Source organism: Zonotrichia leucophrys, chromosome 2, assembly GCF_028769735.1.
Source record: "Zonotrichia leucophrys gambelii isolate GWCS_2022_RI chromosome 2, RI_Zleu_2.0, whole genome shotgun sequence".
Classification (NCBI taxonomy): Eukaryota; Metazoa; Chordata; class Aves; order Passeriformes; family Passerellidae; genus Zonotrichia; species Zonotrichia leucophrys.
Window position 1 is genome coordinate 87490871 of NC_088171.1, and position 24273 is coordinate 87515143.

Consider the following 24273-nt stretch of genomic DNA (forward strand, 5'->3'; position numbering starts at 1 on the left):
GAGCAGTACTCACCCATTTCTCACAATGGGCCATTTTTCAGACTATCTACACTAGGCTCCTAAAATTTGTTTGGGAAAAAAACATGCCACTCTAAGATACGTTCCTCATTCTCACTACATTTCACTCAAATCTGGAATTATATCCTATTTGGACATACCATGTTTGCCAGCCCAAGTACTACCACTAAGTGTTTGCATAAAAAAGACCTCATCAAGGCTGGCTGTACTTAGCTAAGATCCTCAATACATCCTGATGCTAAAATAGAGTTTCCAACTAACTTTGCATACCAACAAAAAACCAAACCAAACAAAAATCCTAAGCAGATTAAGCTCCCATGTAAATAAGCTAGAAACAAAATATTAAAAATTAAACATCTAATTCCAAAGGAAATGATCCCTCAGTCTTGGTTTCTCACACACCCCCAATAAAAGGTAAACTGTAACAATTTACTCTTTAAATTTCTATTTTGTGTTCACGTATTTTTTACTTTCTCTTCAACAGTGCCTACTGAAGCAAAACATTTGGTAATACAACTTAAAAAATCTTGCAAGGATGTAATTTTCACTTCTCTTGTTTCCCTGTCCCTACAAAAAACGTAACTGCCAATAGCCTGTGGCACTGCTTCCCAAATTCTGAGATACCATGCATCCATCATCCTACAATAACCAGAATGAGCACAGCCAGTAGAAATTAAAAAGATATGGATGTATTAGTGTGATAAGCATTGGAAGACTACATATAATCCCAGCCACCCATGATAAACGCTGGCTGAAACAGAATTAAAATAGGCACAAATGAGGACAACAAAATCATGCAGATTATCAAGTGCCCTTCTAGTAATGTCTGGGAAAGCTTAAACTGCTTTAATACACAGAGCACACACTCAGGAGGAATACAGCTGTCATCCAACAAGTGGAGGGGTGAAGGGAGATGGGGAAATGAGTTGGTCAACACTGTTCTCCTGCTTAGACAAAAACAACATGTAAATAAACTGACCTTAAGTACATTTAAGCTGAAGAGCGAGAGGTTCTGCTGCACATTAAAGCCCTACCTTCTTTAAGGAGAAAAGACTTGCTGGAATTAGGAAGGATACTGTATCATACAGTTATACAATACAAGGATACCAAACTTGACAACTCATGAAACAACAATACATTCAACATTGTGTCTAGAGTGGCATCTTACTTACAGAACAAAATCTTTTTATGAAAGGCTTTGTATAATGTAAGCTTTTATCCTCCACATTAGTAATTTTCACTACCTTTGGAAAACCACTTTATTGTTGTTTATAGGGGTATTTTGGAAGACTCTTCCTTTTTCAAATTCTTCCTCAATGAACCCTGTGAAATCCTTACTTTTTTCCTACAGCCATTTTAATGTTTTTGTTGACCTTTTGTCATCCATTCACTCATTAGATCCAGGCTTAAGCTCCTCCCTCTCCTATAGGAATTTAGAGCCATAAACTGCAAGACCAATCTGCCAAGGTACAGATGCTCTGACAAATGTACTTACAGGGTTCAGCTCTTCAGTTATAGAAGTCCTAAGATAAAGGCTTTTTCCACAGCAGAGAATACTTCAATGACACATTTACAGAAAGCACATTCTTACACAGTGCCACATCTATTACAAACAAAATTATCTATCCATTTACATGAAAATTAAAATTCTTAATGAGAGAAACTTTATAAATTTCCTGGAGCTTTCCAACTATGCAATTTGCAATGCAAATGTTGGCATATTTTGCATGGGGAAGAAGGAAGGGGAACACAGAAGCCTTATTCTGTGACAATTCTCAAATACTTTATCCCACATATTTCTTCCTTTACAGAGGGAAGACTCATTTCTGTACCACCATAGTACTGTGTGCAACAACTTTGCTTCCACACAGTACAGACAAATATGTCTGAACTAACTTGGACCCTACTACCCAAACACAATGGTTTGCTTTTTAATCAAATTTTCACATTAGAAGTAGAAACATCTTATCCTTCAGACTAAAGCTCACTAGGTTTAAATCCAAAATCTTTGTAACCAGGTAAGATTAAGAGAACTTTGCCTTACTCAGATAAGGAACCTTAAAAAGGTGATTCAACATTTTAAAAGTGACTTCTGTAAAGGTCTGCATGCAACCATTTAACAAACTTAACTGTGCACTTAAGTGTGAATAGTGATAGAAGAGACATAATTTAAAATACACCATAAAACAGATACAGTTTTACATGAAAGACATATCCATTAGTGACAGACATTTATTTTAGAATTAAAGCATCTCAGAATATGGTGAAACAGAGAATAAAACAAACTTTGAAGTGGCTTAAGGAAGTAAGTAGAAATACCTTACTGTCAAGCTTTAGCATAACACTTCCAAGTCCTCTGATGGGCCGTGGAGCAAGAGCTTCCTGACGTTCCTTCACAAAATTTTCAACCAGCTGCCACCAACTTTTGCAGTGCTTTGCCATGAAGTTCAAAACTCCAAAATGAACCACGAATTTTTTAAGTGCCCAAACTGTAACCACAAGAAGGAAATTTACTATCAGAGATTTCAGAGGAGCACCAAAATACTACTTATTTATTCTATTCTGGAGGACTGATGAAAAAGAAAGGAAAAGACTCCTGAGTTTTATTTCCCATTAAAAACTTCTGGAATTTGCCAGTGTTTTTAGAACTAATCTCCTCACTATCTTTATAAGTGTGCTTATAAGCTGCGCTTATCCACATGGAACTTAGATGACAGCATAAGAAAAGTGACATCACATTACCCAAAAATGCAACTCAGACTTGATCAAGGCCTGGGAGAAGAAGGTGCCACTCCATTATTCCAGTACAGTGGATTTCTTCCATATCCACACACACACCCCATGCCAAATGGCTCCACATAAAGTACCACAATCAGAACTTAACAGCACTTTACACATAATAGAAAATCTTCAACCTAAATTCTTATGCTTTAGGCCTTCTAAGTTGTTAAAGTGTATCTTTCCTTCAAGAACTGACACCACATCATGCAGAATTTCACAGTAAAGAAGCATCCATTTAAATCTTCTTTTGAAATATTACTGATAAGATTTTGCTTTTAAACCTTAAAGAAAGTTATTTGTGATTAGCATTTTATATTGGCAACACCGAGTACTGAAGTTTCTATCACTACCTGTAACTTTACTTTTTAAATAAATCTTTTTCTTTTAATTATTGTGACTATTCTCCAAACCAGATTCATTACTTACTGCCATACATGAGCTCCACAACACTTGGCAGTACATCACTTCATCATCAAAAATTTACAACATTTTTCTACTTGGAGAAGTGTAAAACGGCATACATAGCCAAAAAGGTTGACTTTTACTGCCTACAGGGCATTTATCCAAATTCCACAAGAGCTTATTCTCTGGAAGCCACCTGTGTAATAGTTCATATTCTTGTTTTGGAGAGTCAGGGCAATGATTTGCTGACATTTAGTTCACTTACCCTCTGGCACCACCGTGTGGCAAATATGGGATTTATTCTCTTGAAGAAACAGAATAATCCAACAATTTCTCTAATAAAATGAGTGGCAAAGATACAAAAAAGGAGAAAACACAGTGTGAGTGCCAGCACTGAACCTAAAGGCTGAAGTTTTTGTATGATGAAATGCAGCTCATGGCCACAACACCAACTGCTGCTCAGCAAAGCCAGGCAGGCTTGCATTTTACAAGGTGAACAAGATCCTCAAATGGCATTCTAATCTTCCACTGTTACTTAAGTGTAAGTGTTTACACAGTATCTTCTAAAAAAAATGTACTGTCACTCATTGCAAAGGAGGTGCTACAGTCAATCAAACAGCTATAAACGTATTAAGTTAAAAAGAGACAAGAGAGGAAAAGATAAAGAAACTGTTGTTTCTAACTGTTATTAGAAAGCATTGAGCAAAACAAGAAAAAGTCTGCATAATAACAAGTTCCAAACATCTGCAGGAAGCAGAAAATTACCTGACAACAATTAAAAAAACAAAAAAAGGATACAACAGAAGTAGAAAGGAAGAAAGTCAAAGATCTTTAAAAGAGACAGTATCAGGATTTCCAGGCTCAAATCACTCAGTAAAATGCTGCAAGTGTTTCACAATGTGTTTCTTTGCTTAGCTTTTCAATTCACAGCAATTCTTTCACCTTTTCATTTTATGGTATAATTATGGTATCATTTTCCCACCCTCTACACTAAGCAATTTTAAAAGACCATTTCATTCCAACTGAAGTATAAATGCAATCAAGGAAAAATGTTAATGGCACCAAGATGTTTCTAATAATCTAAATGCTACTCTGTATGAGTCCTCTTTACCAATATAAGGAACTCTAGTGAAATTAACACCTATTTAAGGTTTTGGGGAGGTTTTGGGGGGTGGCTTTGGGGTTTATATACTAGAAGGGCCTCAAGTTATTATTAGTCCCTTTAAACTTGAACCATTGCAAGGAAACTTGCTTTATTAGCCTTCCTATTTTCCTAGTATTTTTACAATTCCCTCTCTTTCAGCCATGCAGACTATCATCACTCACCTTCTGACCTTTAATGTAATCCACTGTTCTAAGTTTGGCTCTGTTCATCATTATACTGCCCATGTGTAATATCTTTCTGATGATTCAGTTCCATGCCACAAAAAAGCACGTCATGGCCCAGTGTCACTGCTAAGGCAACAAGTCACAAATATTCCCAAAAGCAATTTCTCTTTTGGCTGGAGTTTGTTGTTTGGATAGTTATTTTAGACCTCATGACTGTCAGGAGCAGTATTCATCTGTCTCATTTAGATGTGGACTTTAATCCAGACTTGTGTGGCTCAAGCTTAAACCGTTCACTTCTGTCTAGCTGCAGAACTGCTGCTCCCCCTTTTCCTCACACGTAGGGGTTTCTGAACAGTGGTTAAGTTACTCCTTGACTTTTCACTGAACTAGCTCACCTAGTTTTAGTTCACAACGCTCTGCTTCTAGTAAGTCTAAAATTTATTTTCTAATTGCTTTTTCACTCGTGATTGCCACCTCCCGTAACACCCAGACACCAAAACTGGGAAGTTCCTTCTGTAGTAACTACACTGGAATGAAACAAAGGTCAAACCCCTCTCTGCTTTACCCTCCATCCAGCTATTTATATGTCTTGCCATCACATTACCCTTGAGCTGCTGCTCCAGTGCCACAGCCAAAGGTGCAGCTGTTCCCTTCTCCATGCCTTGGAGTTCACAGCCCTTCCAATCTCTAAGTGTGACCCAAGTCACAAGTTCCAGAAGGTTTACAGAGCTTTGTGTCTGTGCACAGATGTCAGGCTTTGGTGGTGGCCACCATGGGAAGAGACCAGGGGTCGCCTTGTCCCAGACACAGCTCCAGGTGGCTCCACAACAGCTCCATCCCTGGGCAAAGCTGAGCCCGTCAGGCACGGGTGTGGTGCTTCAATGCAAATGTATCTAAGGAAGGGCAGAAACCCTGGGTAGGGACAAGAGGAAGGAACACAGAAAAAGTGACTAGAGAGGAAAAGGGAACAGAGGGATGAAGAGAGGTAATGAAAAGGCCAGGGAAGCAGAAACACCACTCAGAGAGACCCTGGGCTAGAGAGGATCCATGCTGGAGCAGCTACACCTCTTGAAGGGACTGTGGCCTAGGGATAAAGAAAATCCCAAGCCCATACCTCCCTAAAGGCAACGCAGCTCACAAACATGCCCACACTAAAACACTGGTGATTGGTTTGGAGGGTATTTGGCCACTACCTGGGGCCAACCCACCACACTTTATAAAAAATATAATAGGTACATTCAAGTGATAAATGCATTTTAAAATGCTAAAAACTAACATTTTAATTAAAGATTAGAGAAAATGCAAGTAAACTAGGAAACTCACTTTGTTTACAGTAAGGGGATGGGAAGAAATGCTTTCCAGTTCATAGTAGCTCACACATACTCCCAGAGTTCCCATTTGCCCTTTTCACTGCCCCAAAAGAGTAGAGGAAAAAGTGGCATCCAGTTTTAAAATAATATCTTGTGATAGCTATTGTAACTACTCCAATCCTTACCTGATATATAGGAGAACAGATGAATATAGATGTAAAGCAACAAAGCTAATTAACCTCAGACCTAAAATTGCAACTACATTTATCTTGTCACTTGTCCACAGTACCTAGCAACCCATTTTTTACAGAAATTAAAAGCTAACATGAGCTCTACTTCACTACTGAATAAGAGCTAAACTATTCTTCATTATAAGTACAAAATTATGAAAGAACTGACATCAGGAGGAAGAAGTAACTGGTCTAAACCAGAAGTATTCTTACTATGTAAGGTATGGCACTACATTATTTAAGACAACTACAATAGTCAACAGACAAAGCAATTTAACAGAGTTGTCCACTACAAGGTAAAAGCCAGGGCACATCAATCCTCCTTTTTGAAGCTACAGTTCATCTTGTCTTAACAAGTCATGAAAAAGCTTTTAAATAAAACTCATACAAGCCTACAAGCCTTTCCCCGTTTTATTTAACATGATGCCAAACATTTCTAGTAATTGGACTATTACCTGCAAATGGCACTGGCAACAGCTGCACAATCCAAAAATTTAGCCAGATCTGAACAATGACAATGGCCCACACAAGAGTAACAAAGTAAATATCACTAGTTTTCTTCTTCCTAAGAAAAGATCCAATCTCAGTTCTTTGTCTATTCCCAGAAGATGATGAAGAGGAGGTGCCAAAAGATGATGAAGCTCGTGGAGGTGGAGGCTGATCACTTTCTGCTGTTGATCCTAAAACAAACATATGCAAACAAAGAAATGGAAATTATCACATTAATATTCACCACAAAACAGAATATGTTCCCTATTCCCAAATTATCTCCTTTTTTTTTTGGAAGGTGGGGGTGAAGGAAGGGACAGCAGCAGAAGGCTGTGTTTTTGTTGGTTTGGGGTTGGTTTTTTTCTTTTAATTTCTCTAAAAGACTGAGACAGCCTTGGCACTGATCTGCATTTTGAAAAGCTAGAACAAGGCTGTGTAAACTCTCCCACATCCTGCATCACCATGCCAAACAGTGCTGAGAGGAGGAAAGATGAGAAGTTGCTACAGCCTCTAAGAGGGCTCCTGTCCCTGCAAGTAAATTACAAGCCAACTATGTTTTATCAAAGAACCATAAGACCATGAAAGACACAAAATAAAATTAACTTCTAGAAAAAAATCTGAAGCCTTATAATAAATCTTTCACTTCCCTTTACTTCAAGTACTCAAAAAGGAATCTTAGGAATCAATACTCATTTAAACAGAACAAAAAATATAGAGTATGCATTGAAGAGAAATCTTGTATCTTACAACTGTCTCACTACTTTTCCAGATCACTCACAACACCAACATAGGAGCACTCACACCATCATCTTAAATTCCTTGCTCTATGTAACAAATATTAGTAACATCAAGCACAAGTTAGTGGAAAACAAATTTTGTCAGTCTCTCACTCATAAGTTAGCTAACAAGAAATTAAATTCAAAAACAAACTGATGTGTTAAAGACCCTATACATAAACAATAGTCTTTTCATGCAAAAATACTGTGTTCAAATTAAAATCTTTGGATGCAGAACATGCCTATTTATTTATTTATTTGATCCTTCAGTTGCTGGATGATACCAAATCCATCTTCAGCCACTCTATGTAAAATCTCTCCCTGAAAACAGCAGTAGTAGCTTTTACTGAGGCTCTGTGCTGTTGTCCAAATGCACACATTTCCCACACATCACTACTTGAGCAAAGTCTGCAGCCATAGTGCAGGAAGGCACACACAGAAAAACCTGAAAAGTTACTCTGTGCTGAAGCATAAAAGGCAATTTAATATGCTGGTACCTACCACACAGCTGGTAAACAATGAGCACAACTCTTTCACTGGACTTGTGCCACAGACACATCTTCTCCCATGAAGAAAAACGGCATAAAAACTGTACTACAGCATACTACATGCACAGAGTCAAACTGCTCATGTTCCACACAGGTTTTTGGCTGCAGTGTGTCACCAAAACCATTCCTAGCCTAAAGCATGACAGCTAAAATGCTCAAAAAGGCAACACTCATTTGTCATACAATAAGAGCAAGTAACAAACTGCATCTTCACACAGCAGATGAACACTCGTCTTTTCTTGCACAAACCTGGGCTGGTGTTCTAGGTAAGTGGAACTACTTTTACAGCTCATGAACACATCCCCACCACACCAAAAGTAGCAGTGCAAATCCATTGATTCTCCCAGCTGGAATTGACACTGGATGACAGAAACATCAGATGGTTGCTGGCTATGTATTTGGTGGAACTCCAGAATATTCATGAAGGAACTATGGCATGCAACCTGAAAGAAGGAATTCTGCAAGCAGCTAAGCACAGCAGAAGCTTCAGGTGGGGAGGTTCTTGGCAAATCAGTGCATATCTCCAGGGAGTGATGGCCAGCCCTACTCTACAAACAACTTTTCATAAGGGGAGAGAAAAAGTTACCTGTAAGCAGAAACTTCCTTAAAAAGATAAAGTATTTTTGTCATACAGAAGAGAGTCTATGATTCTCCTGTACTTCTCAGTCTATATGTAATAAAGCAGAAGAGTACTAACAGAAACAAATGGATGCACTAAAGAAACACAAATTTGAAAGCAGTATACCCATAATAAAGAATTTTCCCCTTCAATTTATTCAACACTTCTTAATCAACATAAGAAGCAATAATACAACAAGCAGAAACTCAAATATTTATCAAACAAAAGGAAGTACTGAAAGCAAAACCAGAATAATTAGCTGAAGTCTATGCCTAAGATGAAAGCTATTCAATATTTTTTGCCCAAAAACTCCTTAGTAGAGTCAACCTTTGGGAAATAAAAGAGAACATTCCTTCTTTTTGTAATGAAAAATTTGATTGGCATATTTTTGCAATGAAGAATGATTTAATTAAATAACAGCAACAGTAATGTTAAAAGCAGTAACAATTTACCATCTTACTTCTTACAGTTTCCCTGTAAGCAGACTGTACACAGAACACAAAACAGAGGGGCAAGAGATGAGGGAGTAAAAAAGGAAAAAAAAGAGAAATAGAAAGAAATAGGAAAAAGTTCTAGGGTATCCCAAGGCAAGAACTTTTTCAGAATGCAGTTCTCCAGCACTTTTAGCAAAACTAAACTGTCACTCCCAATGACCCAGTATTCTCCACTTGACAAACACAGGCCTGCACCAGAACTGCCATTTAGATGACTCTCATAAACCAGTTCACAAAGCTGATCTGTCCAGAAAAGAACCAAAATTGCAAATGAAAAAAGTCACCTTCTGCTGGCAAGATATGCTCTGCAAACCAAGGTGTGAGTGCCTTGTCAACACAAACAGAAAAACAGAACTGTCAGTACAGTGATTTTGAGTAACTTCAGTTTCTGTAAAATCCCATTTAGTGTGCTTCCTATTTTGTGAGATGAATCCTGAAAAACACCTTTCTATCTTCCAACTAATGAGAGCATGACAGTCTAAACAGCTAGCACAATACTCAGGAAAAAATTCTAGCAAAATCAGAATGAATGGTACTTCTCTGAACAGCAACAAAAAAAAAGAACAAATTTTCCAGGCTGGCTTATTAAGATCTGTTCTTTTCATTACACAGTATGTTCTCTGTCACATCAATTTCTTGCGGTCACAGAATTTTGAATTATTCTCCCTTATTCTCCCAGCTTAAAAAAAAATTTCATTTCCAAAATTAAAGACTGGACACAGAATTACAGGAAAGCTGTCACCATAATGCTCTGATCTCAAATTTCAGGACATAATTCCATAGGCTTCTATGTTTATATTGATGATATAGTAATGTAAAATGTAGAGTAAGTTGTCTAAAGCTGCCATTTTTAGATTTAAAAATTAAGTTTTGGAAGTTCACAGTCTGTCAAGTTGAATGATCTGTTTGGTTTGGTTTGCAGGAAATGGATGAAACTTTTCAATTTCCAGAGATCTCAGTAATAGCTTAATTTTCTAGTATCACATTTCATCAAAGACTTACTCAAAAAAAAGATGGTAAAGTTCAAAATCATTGATGGATATCTCAACACTTTGTCTGAACTCTTTTAAGCCAATTGCCTTACACAAAGTGAAAGCATCATTTGACTCAAGCTACAATGTCAAGTAAGCTCACTACAGGAAGGACTTTGAGCATGCCATATTTAAAGTAGTGGGGTTTTTTCCTCACTGCAATGTACACAAAAAGTCCTCCAGTTTGTCTGTACTTGTTCCAGAAATCCAGCTATGCAACATGTAACTGCCAACAAATCAAAGGCTAGAAAAATTAAAAGAATTAACTGAAGAACAGGAAAAAAAAATCACACTTTCAGTCTAAAAACACTCACAAAACAGTAATAAATCCTTCTAGTCAGGTCTTTAACAGCCACATAAACTATCCTTTGCTAGACAGCTTTTATACTAGCATCTTCTTGACATTTTTTAAAAACAGATAAACCTGATTCACAATTTGAACACTATCTTGGACAGAATGAAGAGGTTATGGACTATTTTGAAATTTTATCTGAATTCCATCCATTTTCATGCCTTTAGAGCAAATTCAAATGTTTCTTACAGAGTATTCAGTCACCTGAGGGTTGGGAGGAATGTTCATTATTGGACTCATCTTCTGTCATTGAAATTGCCATGGCAATTGTTGAAGCAGCAATGGAAATCATCTGACCAGGAAGCTCAGCTCCTGTAAAATATATACATGCATGTGAGTAACAAAAAGCTTAAGCCTTAAAATGTTTTATTTGGTGTTAGATATCCACTGGAGCTGTCAGGCAGCAGAAATTATATGCACAGATGCTGCGAGTATTTAGTATGTATTATAAGTAGTCAATATGATCAAACAGACATGAGTGCTATTAATTTTTGTATTACAATACACCTGCAGCCAGAACTCAAAACCAGTTATTTGCTTAGTGCTTTTCTTGATAATGAACTGCTACCAACCAAGACATTCACAGTTGCTGACAGCCTGATTATTAAAAAAATTTTTATACCAGTTAATCATCTTTACTAACCAACTATAACAGCCAGACAGGGAAAAGGTTTCCTCCATCAGGAATTTACGATACCTTCGCATTTTTCAAAACTGACTTGCAACAGGAAAATAACTATTCTTCTTAAAATCTAAACACAAAACATATTTTTAAGAAACTTATTCAAAAACAAATGACTGGATATTGGAAACTTGCTGGATGGAGTTGTCTTGGTTTCTCTCATAGTCAGCATTATAGGAGCTACTAAACCCATATTGCTCATTTCTTTCAAAATTAGCCTCTGATTTCAAACATCCTGGGCTACCTTCACGCCTGAAAATGCATATTGAAATCCATAAACTCAAGGAATTTAGCTCAATAATGAGTCGCTACTTTACCATGGAAAAGAAACTTTCATCAGTCCATGGCAATCACTTTCTGTAAAGAATCCAAGATTCACTTCAGTAAACCACTGATTCATGAGTAAACCACTTTGAAACACAATAAACATCCTATAGCAAATTCTTGCAATCCATATACTATTGAATTTATGGAGATACAGTCCAAATTATTTCATGGGACTTAAGTGAATTTTTGCCTCCAACAGTAAAAGAAACAGTGACTTTTCCTTACCAGAAGACTCCTTTCCATTCTGCTGTTCATGCAACATGCCTACTGTCATCAGAACAACTATAACCAGAAACACAGGAATTCTCCAGGAACCTGCCACAGAAGCTGAAAGATACAGTGTTGGGATTTCTTTTTTTTAAACAAAAAAAATAACACCATTGATAAACCCTACATTTAGCAAAACCAAGAACGGCAGCACATCAACCAAAAAACAAAGAAATCGTAAAACAAAAAGCCTTCTGCATTAAAGAAAAGGAAGAATAGAAAACAAACATGAACAAGTTTCTCAATGAACAAATCAAGTTATTGCTGTTCCCAACTTCAGTGACATTACGTTGATATAGAGAACAATTTAGAAAACAACATTCAAAGTCACATGAAAACGCACACAGAATTAAAACATTTTTGATAACAGAGAAAAGTCATGTTCCCCCCAAAAACGTGTATTTATGTTAGATCGCCACAGAATGGGATTTTTCTTGGATTTTGCCTATTCAGCCTGTACTACCAGTAAATACAAGACTGTCAAAATTTAGGCAAATGCAAAGTCACTACATACAGCTTAAACCTCAGGGAAGCATACCCACGTGGTCAAAGCAACCCTTGAAACCTGCTGCTAAAGTAAAGTAAATGATGAGGTACACTGTGAAACCTTCTTTCATGGTATTCTTCTATTAACTGCATGATTCTTCCACCATAAACTCTGATATGAGAACATCTATTATATTAAATGTGTAACATAAACTTAAAAGATTACTATAATCTTACAGTTGCATTAACAGATTATAGAGATTACTAGCAAATGTATTTTATACTGCTGATATCATCCTGATATGCTTGTTAACTACTGATAGAATTTTTTTTTTTTGCTTCTGTTACTACTACTAAACACATTTTGCAGCTTCAGCCTTGGTAATGGCAGGCTTTCAACACAATATCACAAAAGAATGACTAAAGCCAGCCTCACGTGACCCCAGCCTTTCCTCAGTGTCAAGAAGTTCACATTGTCTGTGAACCAAAAAGGGGAAATCATGGGAAGTACAAAGGCTTGAGGAGTGGAAGACATAGCTCAGCATCTTGATGCCTTCCCATTCCCTACTCTAATGCTCCCTTCTGGACTCATGCAGCCGGAATTACTGAGCAGACAAAACAGTTTGCATTTCAGCTAAGACTATTTCACAGATTTAGCAGAGGAGCAAGTGAGGAGCTTTGTTTACAGAACCCTCAGTTATCAGAATAATAACTTCTTGTTACTCACCTAAGTGAAAGAGCAGCATAATCCAGACAGGAACAGAGACTGCTTTTAAGTAACGCTCAGTGCTTATATTCCACTTGAATGAAACCATCAGCAGGTAACCAACTACCAGTGTCCATATCTTTAAGAAAAAGATACACACAGGTATGTATACATACATCAAAAGAGAGCTCTCTGCACTCATGTATGTGTGCACACTCATGCCCACACCCATAACTGTCATAGACAGAGAACTGAAGTCAGCTTTAAGCCTTTAAGAAGCCCACATTTCAATTAATTATTTGAGTTCATCAGCAGCACCTATGTGGCCACAGGGAGACAGAGCTGGGCAGCACAGCATGCTGCACTCATTCCAGCACGGAGCAATTGGCCAGCTCCTGTGCTTCAGTACAAAGAGACAAAAGGGAGCTTAAGCCAAAGAAGCCATTAGGAAGCACAACAAAAACTGCTGCTCCTCAGTGGTGCCGGTTCACAAAACAGATGCCTTTATAGGACATGTCATTTTTTCATTTTTTAACTAAAAAAACCAAAGACAGGAAGACATCAGTGACAACCTGGGTTTGCTGCTTCTAACTGCCTTCCACCACTCTACTCATCAGATAAATAACAATACAGATTTGGAGTTAAGAATCTTGAGATGATGAATTTGAGCTAAAAAAAAAGAAGGAAGCAGGAAGAGGTAACAGAAGATGAAAAGCTGCTACTCAAGAGAGGATGTGAAATAAAAGAAGTACAAATACCTGTAAAAATTAAAACTCAGTGTTTCATTCTTAAAATGAATAACTGAAGACCTTTCCTCACTCAAATACAATGAACATTCCCTATCCATTACAGTTAAGTACATCTTAAAATTTACACTTATAAATCCATAAATCCCAATGAAGTTTGAATATAATTTTTATTAAGAGAATTTGCTGAAACAGACATCACTGTAAGAAGGAAGAATGCACAGAGACACAGAACAAGTAATTGGGAAGAACACACCAGAGGAGTTTTCACCTCTACTCTGCACTATACAACTCAAGAAGAAAACACAAGTCTCTGAAAAGCAGGTTTGAGTGGCTACTGCCACATACCTAACTGGTGGAGAGGAAATCTTAGCTGTACTGAATTGAGAAGACAAGCAGTGAGTCATGTCCCTGATAACTTCAGTGGGAATGATTCAATATGCAAGATTACTTAAAATCACTAAAGATATGAGAACAAAGGTTCACATACCTGCCCTTTGCACACTAATGCTTCTCATCTAAGCAGATCACTCCAACTTTTCACTTGTTTCTAGTTTTGCATCAACAGAGTTCCAAAATGCTTATGGTCAAGTGCAGACTCAAAATAATTGTCTAAAACTAACACAACCCGTAGACATCAAGACTAAAGTCACAAACAAACAAATTTTTACCAGAAATGCACAGCAGCACTCCTTTAATATGCTGAAACAAATTCATTCAAAGGGCACTTCACAGCCCAGCTCTAACTGCAAGAGATAACTCATCACAAAGATACCATCCCACTCCCTAACGTCAGCCATACAGCACCTCTGCACGATGAACGTCCCAGTTCCAAGCAGATTTTCTCAATAGCTTTTAAATTTAATGATAAATTACAAACAGGAGACTCAGTGCGTTCAGTAATTTAAACTTTCTGTTTAAAAACAAGTATGAGGCTAACAGGGTATAAAGTCTATGTTTAACAGCCAACAAAGCAAAACATACCACACTGGTTTTATCCATGCACGTAGCTGAACATTTAAGGGCTTAGGTATTTAATAATTTGTGTTTGAAATTAAAAAATTAATCAGTTATCTCTAAAAGCTTAGCAAATGATCCAAGTTGAAATCTTTATTTCCACTGAATAGAGAGAAATTGCTTACTTCTAAATAAATCAGTCACCCTTTTTCAGAGATCAAACAATAACCTTCCCGAAGCTCTGTAAAAGGATCTGTGTAGTCAACTGACTGGGGCAAGAAGTTTAATTTCAGTGACACCACAGAATAATCAGCTCTTTATTGGTTAATGCTACGGCCAAGCACATCCCTGGACTGCAAGAACCAGTGCACAGGAACTAGGGTAGCCTACTTCCAACAGTTCATAGCTGAAAGCAACTAACAAGGCAAATTAACTTAAATTGACATGGACTAGGATTTCATCCCATACTGACTTGGCAACAGCATACTTTTTTTTTCCTTAACCCTTTAAAAGTGTGTTACATAATCCTTCCCATTGTTTTTCTGGATGGTCTCCAAAAGTTTTGGCTTGAAAAGCATGGAGAATATTAATAGCCTCTCTCTATTATATGTCATTCTCAAGAACTGACATAATTGAAACAACAAATGAAAGACTACCTACTTTCACTAAAATTAAGCCACTGCAATTATTGCACTGAAACTGTAATTGATAAGGTTCCATGCTAAGACAAAATGCCTATAAATTTAATTTATAAGGGTGTACAGCTAACCAAGTAACTAATACATACACTTCAGATTTTGCAGAATGTGTTAGCTATCATCAACTATTTATCAAGCTGAAATCAGTTGCAGACCCTAACTTTCACCACCTACTCTGAGATTTTAAATCACTCCTTAATCACAATTATTATTTACAGGCATGCACAACTTCCATACATTGCAACTTTAGGATAGTTTAATCCTGCAAGCTGCCCTTCTTCCTTCCCTTGCCTATCTTAACAGACAGCCAAGACCTCATTTTTCACATCTCCTTTGCATTTTGTAGCACCTGTCACAAACTGAACTAAGTGTTGCTTTGCCTTTAGACATGTAAAACTGCCCACTTTTCCCAATAAATAGTGATAACACTGCAGAGTAACTTCTTGGATTTTAGCGTCCATTTCTGTGTTAAAGTGGCAAATTTAAGAGGCAGATTTAGAGACATCTAAGGCAACTATGAAGGGCTTTAGTTCTCTTTAAATTGCCAACCAGAGACAAAATGACACCATAGAAAGATGCAACTTTTAAGTTAAACTCAAGCATCTGCTTCAGTGATTTTTCTTTGAAATTTCAGTGCTGGAAAGTCAAGGATTTATCAGCATGAAGTATCACGAACATTACTGAAAGTTTGTTTCTGCTTGCTGTTGAAGAAATTGAAGTTGAAGGATTTGAAAATCAGAGACACTCTTTTGGCTTAAATCTCATTTTTCAAGAACAAACTCTAACTACTTAACTTTTGACAACATTTATACTGATTTATGTTGGAGAGTAAAATTCCTTATTTACATAATTCACTCCCCTTTTTCCTATCAGCAAGTTAACCTCTGTGGGGAAGGTTTTGCAGACGAGTGCATTCAATAACTCACTGCTACTGGAAGTGGCAATTCATTATCCCCTATTGCCAGCTGGGCCGTCCCACCTCTTCTGCACAACAGCTTCAACATTCATCCAGCCAGTTCAAGATCCCTAAGCTCATAAAAAACTACCTGTAATTCAGTTACAGCAAAATAGGCTCACAGAATATGGCAGGCACCAACAAAAGAGCAACAGAAGCACATGCACAAGTGGAATAGGCAAGAAGAGCTTCCCACTGCAAAGCTGTCGGAACGATTTAGTCTTCCTTGGAATGCTGCCCCAACACCTCAACATCCAGCAGCAAACACATTTCCCACCTGCTTCATGTGCCTTCTCAGGCACATGTGGTTGTGACAGCCTGGTCAGAGAGAGAAAGCCAGATAAACTTTCCCAGGAATTGTTCTGGGAAAAGCTGTGAGAAGCTCAGAGAAAAGAATTCAAACAATTCTTCTCTTAAGGCTCTGCAGCTGGTCTTTTGAGCAGTTGTTTCTCATTAGATGTTTACCAAAGGGTAACTGCCAATGGTGACAGTGTTTTGATTACAGGACCAATCAGGTTCACCTGCATCAGAACCGTGTATAAAAAGAATGGGCTTCCTAATAAAATTATTATTAGCCTTCTGGAGCCCTAGAGTCTATGTGCCACTCACTCACCCATTCCTGACCCAACAGTGACAGACACACGGTATGGTTCTTGGGGTGGTCCTGTGCAGGGCCAGGAGTGGGACTTCAGTGATCCATCTGGGTCCCTTCCAGCTCAGGATATTCCATGATTCTATAAACCACCTCACAAGTAAACACAACAGTGAAGACTGAGAAGATGAACCAATAGTTAATTCTTCTGATACACGCCCGGCCAACCTGCCAAAATTTCTCAGCTTGTAACAATTCAGCACCTAGAAAACAGAGTCTGAACTCCTTCCTTCTCTTATTGTAGCTCTTCTCTCTCCTGTGGCCATTTTGAAATGATGTTTTTTTCCCTGGCTGCTCTTTCCCACTTGGAAATCATGAAAAGCAATGTTTTTAAGAGTTTGATTTAAGTTTTGGTTTGTTTGGGGGATTTTAACTGAACTTTAAATTTAAAACTGTTTGATGGATCTACAGATCTAATTCAAATTGCTTTCTATTTTCCAGTCTCAGTTTTTTTGCAGGGGGCAGGGAAGAAAAAAAAAGGCCAAACTATCTCATCATTTCCCCTTAATATTTTAAAATTTTTCATCTGGAAATAGAGATTTTCATTAGTTTTTCTCAAAATAAAAAATAATTTAAAACATGACCAAGCATTAACACAGCACTTTTGCAAACTTTTAAAACAGCACTGCAGAGTGAAGATGGTTTAAAGAGGTGATCTTATGACACCAGTTCACTATTTCTACATCACCCTCTTCAGTGGTGATGCACGCTGACAATGAAAATGAACCTATCACAAAAGCTGAGCAGATGAGTGCTGGACTTGAAAAATGAAATGACATAAAGCATATAAGGCATTAAATTCACTGCTAAAAACCAAACTGTGTTTGCCTTCAAACAAACAAACAAAAAAAACAATCAGTGTTTTCTTTATCTGCCTGTTCATCTGAAAATTCATTTCTAAACAACATAAAGAATAATAAGGAGGCAGGTAACAAATTATGAAGATGACATTTTGACTCCGGTTTTCAGAAGCAAAATTAATTTACTGTAGCTTTAGTGCAGTTTCATTAGCACACAAGAGGAAACACCTCATAATGTGCAGAATAAGTGTGTAACTGCCTGTCCTTTAGTAAGGAGACAGCCTTTATCAAACATAAGAAAATACCCAAACTGCAGCTAATCACACATGTAAGACTATTTTTCACCTCAGAGCACAGACAAGCACCTCCTCCCTTCACTTAGGAGGCCTTCATTTACCTAGAGCAGGTTCTAAGTGGACACAAGTAAGTTATTCCTTGCCCCAAGTCCAAAGGACTTGAACTGTGTGCCCATTCTGGTCCTTCTAGAACCCCCAAACATGACATATATCCATGCTGGTATTTCTGGCATTAAAAAAACACAGACTAGTAAACCACATGAAACAGAAACATGGTGTTTAGTGAGATCACCCCTCTCTGAAGGGATGAAAGTATGAACTTCTAACTAGAACCCTGGGGCAGGGAGAAACTGACCGCTAAAATAATATTGCCACACATGGGCTGAAATTATTTTCAATGTGTCCTGCAACATCTCCTATGCTGAATTTAAAAAGAAAACATAAAACCTAAGATACCCAGAAGACTGAAGCAATGGATGTTGAGAATACGTCTCATTTAGTTCACTTTTCCTGTCTTAATACAAAAGCTAGTTATGAGAAACTAGTAATAAAAATGCTATTCAGAAATCAAATGTATTAAGATTCTCTTGCAAAAAGAGGCTTCCCAAAGAACATCAAATTCTTTCTTTGCAGACAGAGCACCACTTCTCTGACATACTTCATGGTAACACTTTTGCAAGAGATGGCTCCTCAACACAATTTCTTCACCTTCTTTTATTATATAGAGCACAGTTAAAATTTTGCTGGACAGTTCCATAATGATCATTCAGATCATTTCAGAGATGCTGGAAAAATAAACATCATTGTGTTCATCCAGTACATATAAATATCAGTAAATAGCTAATATTATGTAGCACATATCATTAAGCTTTAGGCTACTGCCAGCTCTGAGGCTGTAGTTCCTGCATGTAAATTGGAACAAGCTCCTTGGCTTCTCCAAGAAAGGTATCTCACTGCAGGCTCTTCCAAAACTGAGGGTGGGTGTGGAAGGCAACAACAACAGCAGAAAACACTATCAACATCCCAGACTTTCCCTGCCTCTCCCCATCTTGTTTTTAAACAGGCCACATGTGGTCTCTACACAGTTTATCTCTACCACACAAAGTTGTGAAAACACACCAAAATCTGTGGTTTTAGTAAGATGTGTTTACAGTCAGTACTTGGCTGTATCATTTAAAAGCCAGGATACCATAATAATAAAGGATAATAAACGGCAGAAAGAATACCTAAGAGCTCGTTCAGGCGTTTGTTTTGGTTTGGGTTTTTTTTAAGGTGGGCAAGCTTTAGAAACTTGCAAGACTGCTCTAAGAAGAAAGGGAAGGAAAAAAAAAAAGCCCACCGATGCTAAATCCTCAAAGAAATAGAAAATGTATGCACGTTAAAAATAAGAAGTGTGCCCGTTTCTTTAACAGAAGAGAAATTGTCCCATCAGGTGAACTCAACAAAACACAGATGCTTTTTTGCCCCCACAGGTGATATTCAATAGGACTGTGGAAGCCAAACGCCTCAGAGCATGAAGAATGCTTGGAGAATTTCAGTCTGCAAGGGCTGCTGGTGGGGTGGCATTTAGTGCAACACAAATGGAGGTTTCCCTGGTGGATGTCTTGCACAGAATCCCTGACGGGGGCAGACAGTACACCAGCCATAATAGGCAGCATGTACTCTGACAATATTCCGCTCCAGCAGTCATGGCAATGGTGGGCAATGGCATTTGCAGATCTGCCCAGCACCCTGGTGAGGATAAGACTGATTAGGTGCTCTAACTGCATGGAAACCCCCAGAACAACACCAGTTGTACTGTGGGGGCCTGAATATATGTTGTATTGTAAGACCTGTGTGGGTCCGAGTTGCTCCAAACGAGCTGCAGCTGCAGGGTCCTTAGTTGGGCAGCAGCTGTAGCTCGTGAAGGTAACTGAAATAAATAGGGGTGGGTCGAGAGCCCAAGAGGAGCCCTTGAGAAGACAGGAAGGACTGTGCTGCAGAGAATGGAGAAGAGCCCCAGCAGAGAGGCGAGAACAACACTGCAGCGAAGATTACAACAAGTGGTGACCCGGACGTGATGAAGAAAACACAACCGAACATTGAAAGAAGGTATGGAATCCCCTGGACAGCCGAGAGCTGTGGCAGCCTGAGAGCTGGGACTTTGGAATGTCAGCCAGAGAGCTGGGACTATAGAAGATAGGACAGCTGAGAGCTGTGGCAGCCTGAGAGCTGGGACTGTAGAATATAATATGGCCTTTGAATTAAGGAGCTGTAGCAGCAGAAAGCTGGAAGAATATGGCCTTTAAGGAAAAGAGCCTTGGAACGTCTAAGGACAGCCGAGAGCTGTGGCAGCCTGAGAGCTGGGACTGTATAGGGATATGCATATATTCTATGTATGTATCTAAGACAGCTGAGAGCTGTGGCAGCCTGAGAGCTGGGACTGTATGCATATTATAATTGTTAAAAGAAAAGGGGGAAATGTGGGGGCCTGAATATATGTTGTATTGTAAGACCTGTGTGGGTCCGAGTTGCTCCAAACGAGCTGCAGCTGCAGGGTCCTTAGTTGGGCAGCAGCTGTAGCTTGTGAAGGTAACTGAAATAAATAGGGGTGGGTCGAGAGCCCAAGAGGAGCCCTTGAGAAGACAGGAAGGACTGTGCTGCAGAGAATGGAGAAGAGCCCCAGCAGAGAGGCGAGAACAACACTGCAGCGAAGATTACAACATTGTACCTCATACAGTCAGAGACATAAAAATACACTGACACACATGTGACTACACTGTTGTGAGCCTGCAATAACCTGTGACAAACCAAGGAAGAAAGACTGGCCAGAGAGAAAGATTTCAACAGCCCTGTAATCAAGTTCACTACAGAGGATTCTGCTCATTATGATTACATCAAATTTAATTTACGAAGATGAACCTCAGAGCCAACGCAGAGCAGCTGTATAATTCTTAACATCTGCTGGGATCTACAAACTATTTGTTTCCCAAATAAATATGAGCATGTAAATTCTTCTTCAAAAAAAGAAGAAAATATAATGAATAGCTGGAATTGGATATATATTAACTTAGGTGTAAAACATCAGCCTAAAGTAGGTTGAACTCTTGCCACAAAGCAAAAGAATTCGGTTTTTAGATACAGTGCTGGACATAGGCATAGCTCCTGCAAAACTAATGAAATTGCTGCAGCCCAAAAGAGTGTAGGACTATATTCAGTCCACTATAGGACAAACTCACATCCTTCCCAAGAAAAAAACTATGGAGAAAAACATTCCCCTTCCCTATTATATGAAACTGCTGTTTGTGCAGGGCCCCCTGCATAAGAATTCTGCAAATAACCAAAAGAAGGCTGGAGTCAGAACAAGGAACTCATCTGGAATTTTTAATCAGCCTCTAATTTAAGGCCCGGCAGCCAACTACATTTTTTGAGCAAGCTTTTTCAAAGATTATAAAGCCCGAAGGGAAAGAAAAGGAGACCGTGGGAGCACAATGCTTGTAGACTAGCCTAAGATCTTGAACTTGCTCTCCAAATGCAGTGTTTTCCAATCAGCTGTCAAACAATCCAGTCATGGAGGTACCCAAATTCCTGAACTGCAAGTGTGACTTAAGAGCCACGGATGGGAACACAGGCACTTCTGAATCTTGGCTCACAAAAGCCATGAATGGCTTTGCCAGATGTGAGGACAGCAGGACAGGAAAGCTCTTTAACATACTGGTGACAAGATACACCTGACCATGTCATTGTCACATGCAATTTCTGCATTTAAAGAACTTTCTTTTTTTCTAGAACTTAAGAGGAGAGTTTCTGTCTCAGTATCATGGCCTAGTAGATACCATAAAAATCTAGTTAGAGAATAACAAGTCAGTATTCCAAATGCCCATAATTCTAACGAGAGGCATCCACTCATTTCTCTAGCACAGGAGAGAGAATCAGAAAGGGAGAAGACAATCATGCATACAGAAGGAACCATGAAGGATTCAGAGCCCAGAGAATAACAGTACAATGGAGAAACCAACTCGTAATAGCCCAAATTCCTGTGCAGCTAACAAGCAGAACATATGCATGCAAATGGAGCCCTGCAATATAACACAGCAATTAAATGGCTTTTAAAGTACTTAACTGAAGTTAAAACTGGCACTATTAACTGATCCAGCTCAGGGCTCCTCAGCAGCATGGATAAAATTAAATTACCCTGCTACAGCTCTGAGATAACACACATCAAGCGCTGCAAAATTAAAAAAACTGGACTAAGAAAACACTGCAAAGTGTACAGATGATGCCAGACCGAGCAGCAGCTATTTACAAAGGAAAGACCACAGTTTTTTTTTCTCCTATAAGGTCCAGAAAGAGACACAGATAGCTTGCCTAGAAAGCAACTTAGTTTGCTTAAGGAACTCTGTGATCAGTTACTTTGACACAAAAATCTTCCCAAGTAACTCAGGTCTGAAGAGTTCTGGGAGCTCACTATGCTTTGTGCAGTTAATTTTCTACTGCAGTTCAATGAACACAAGTGTTAAATCAGAAACACCAGAAGGATCAGAGGTTTCACTGAGCAGGCACAGATATCCAGCAGTGCATCACAGCCACAGTTACAAGCCTCAATAAGTGCAGCTTCCTTCAGTACCCTAATATTTACACAGCATTAAGTATGGCTTAATTAAGAAACTTTTAATAAAAGCCTGAACTTAGCCACATTAGTTAGTGCAGCAATATTATAGATTTGTTAAAAATAAAACAAAGAGGTCAGTGCAAAAAAAAAATCTTAAAAAAATCTTAAGCTTACCAAGTAAATTGTGTGGCAACAAGTCAAAGCTTCCCACTAGTACCAGGCCATGCTTTAGCTCTGTTACTACTCAGCTGAAAGTAAACATGGTAGTATCTTGCCTCTTTATAAAGAGAGAATGTATCTCTGTCTACTCAGTCCTAATTGTACTTCTGAGGACAAAACAGACCAGAAACACATGTCCTCTGACATCTTCCAGGACCAAATAAAGTAAAGAAAATCTTTTGTTCCAGTGTTTACTTTCAAGAGGCTAAACACATTCTGTCCATTCTATTCACACTAGAGGCAGTCTGTCAAAATATTCTCTGTCAATCTATTCAGGAGCACTGATACCTAGGGAAAAGGCACACTTTTTTTGTTTAAAAGACAGAGCCACTTTTGAAAAGTCTTTGACACTAAGAAATCTGAGCATGCCAGTTGTACATCAGTATTTAACAAAAGTACAACTTACTGATCTGATCTTTCACATATCCATTTGTTTCTGATATATAGCACTTTTTGTATTTTCAGTTATAAGTAATAAAGTTTAAAAGAGTTCTAACTATGCTACCTATTGAAAAGAACACAGGGAAAAGTAGCCTCCCGGGATTTTTTACCATCAGTAACGTTTCTAGGTTTACTTTTCAAAGTTCAAATTGCACTGTTTGATACGCTAAGAAAAAGGAAACCCTACACAGTAGATAGAGAAATAAGCCTTAAGGCGCCTTCCCCCATCCCGGGTCACTTGTGGAGCTGCGCTGCTATTTCGCAACACTTTAACACACACCTCAGAACTCAACAAGCCTGGATGTTTACCCAAGAGCTCGCCTGAATCACCTCTGCCTAAACTGCATCTCCAGCAGCGGGGCATGCCTGAAGCGCGGCCGCGGCACTGCCTCACTCACCCACTGGCTGCTGAAGTAGTCGAGCCCCTGGCAGATGATGCGGGCGGCCTGTGCCAGCAGCACCTGCACGCCCAGCGAGCTGCCCAGGCAGTAGAGCCCGTAGAGCAGCGGGCCCCCGGCGCCCAGCAGCAGCAGGAGCCGCCGCCGCCGCAGCACCTGCTCGCCCAGCGCCTCCACGCCGTAGTTGGCGAAGCAGATGGGCAGCAGGAGGGCGGCCAGCAGCACCGGCGTGCGGGAGCGGTGCAGGCGGCCCAGCCAGCGCCGCCCCAGCGCCGTCAGCGAGGTCTTGAAGGGGTGCAGGAAGGTTCCGCAGAGCACGGCCCAAAGCAGCGGCCGCAGGAACGCCTCCAGGATGAAGTACACGAGGACGGCGGCGCCGCAACACAGCCCCGCGAACAGCAGCGCCCCGGTGTTGTAGAAGGCCTGCTTGATCGGCTTCTCCAGCCGCGGCAGCGACATTCCCGCCGCCCCGCCCTGGCCGCCCAGCGGTAGCCGCGGCATGGCCGCGCCCGCGCCGGGGGAGCCGCCCGCCCGCCGCTCCTGCACCGGCGAGCCCGGCGGGGCCGCGCCGGGACCCGCGTCCGGAGCCGCGGCGGGAGCGGCGGCGGGAGCCGCGGGCTCTGCGCTGTCAGCCATGGCGGGCACGGGCACGGCCGCCGCGGCCGGGCGCGGA

The 24273-nt window shown here is 39.5% G+C and overlaps 1 protein-coding gene across 2 annotated transcripts in view; it reads right to left on the reverse strand.

The window, feature by feature from the left end:
* Positions 1-24273, reverse strand: part of TMEM245 (transmembrane protein 245) — a 77600-nt gene extending 53327 nt beyond the window's left edge. For both annotated transcript variants that reach the window (XM_064705600.1, XM_064705599.1), the window contains exons 1-6: positions 23601-24273; positions 12869-12986; positions 11614-11715; positions 10584-10691; positions 6526-6750; positions 2338-2507 (exon numbers count right to left, since the gene is read on the reverse strand). In XM_064705600.1, the coding sequence (XP_064561670.1) occupies positions 2338-2507; positions 6526-6750; positions 10584-10691; positions 11614-11715; positions 12869-12986; positions 23601-24236 (1359 nt within the window). In that variant the 5' untranslated portion in view covers positions 24237-24273. The remainder of the gene's footprint in view (positions 1-2337; positions 2508-6525; positions 6751-10583; positions 10692-11613; positions 11716-12868; positions 12987-23600) is intronic.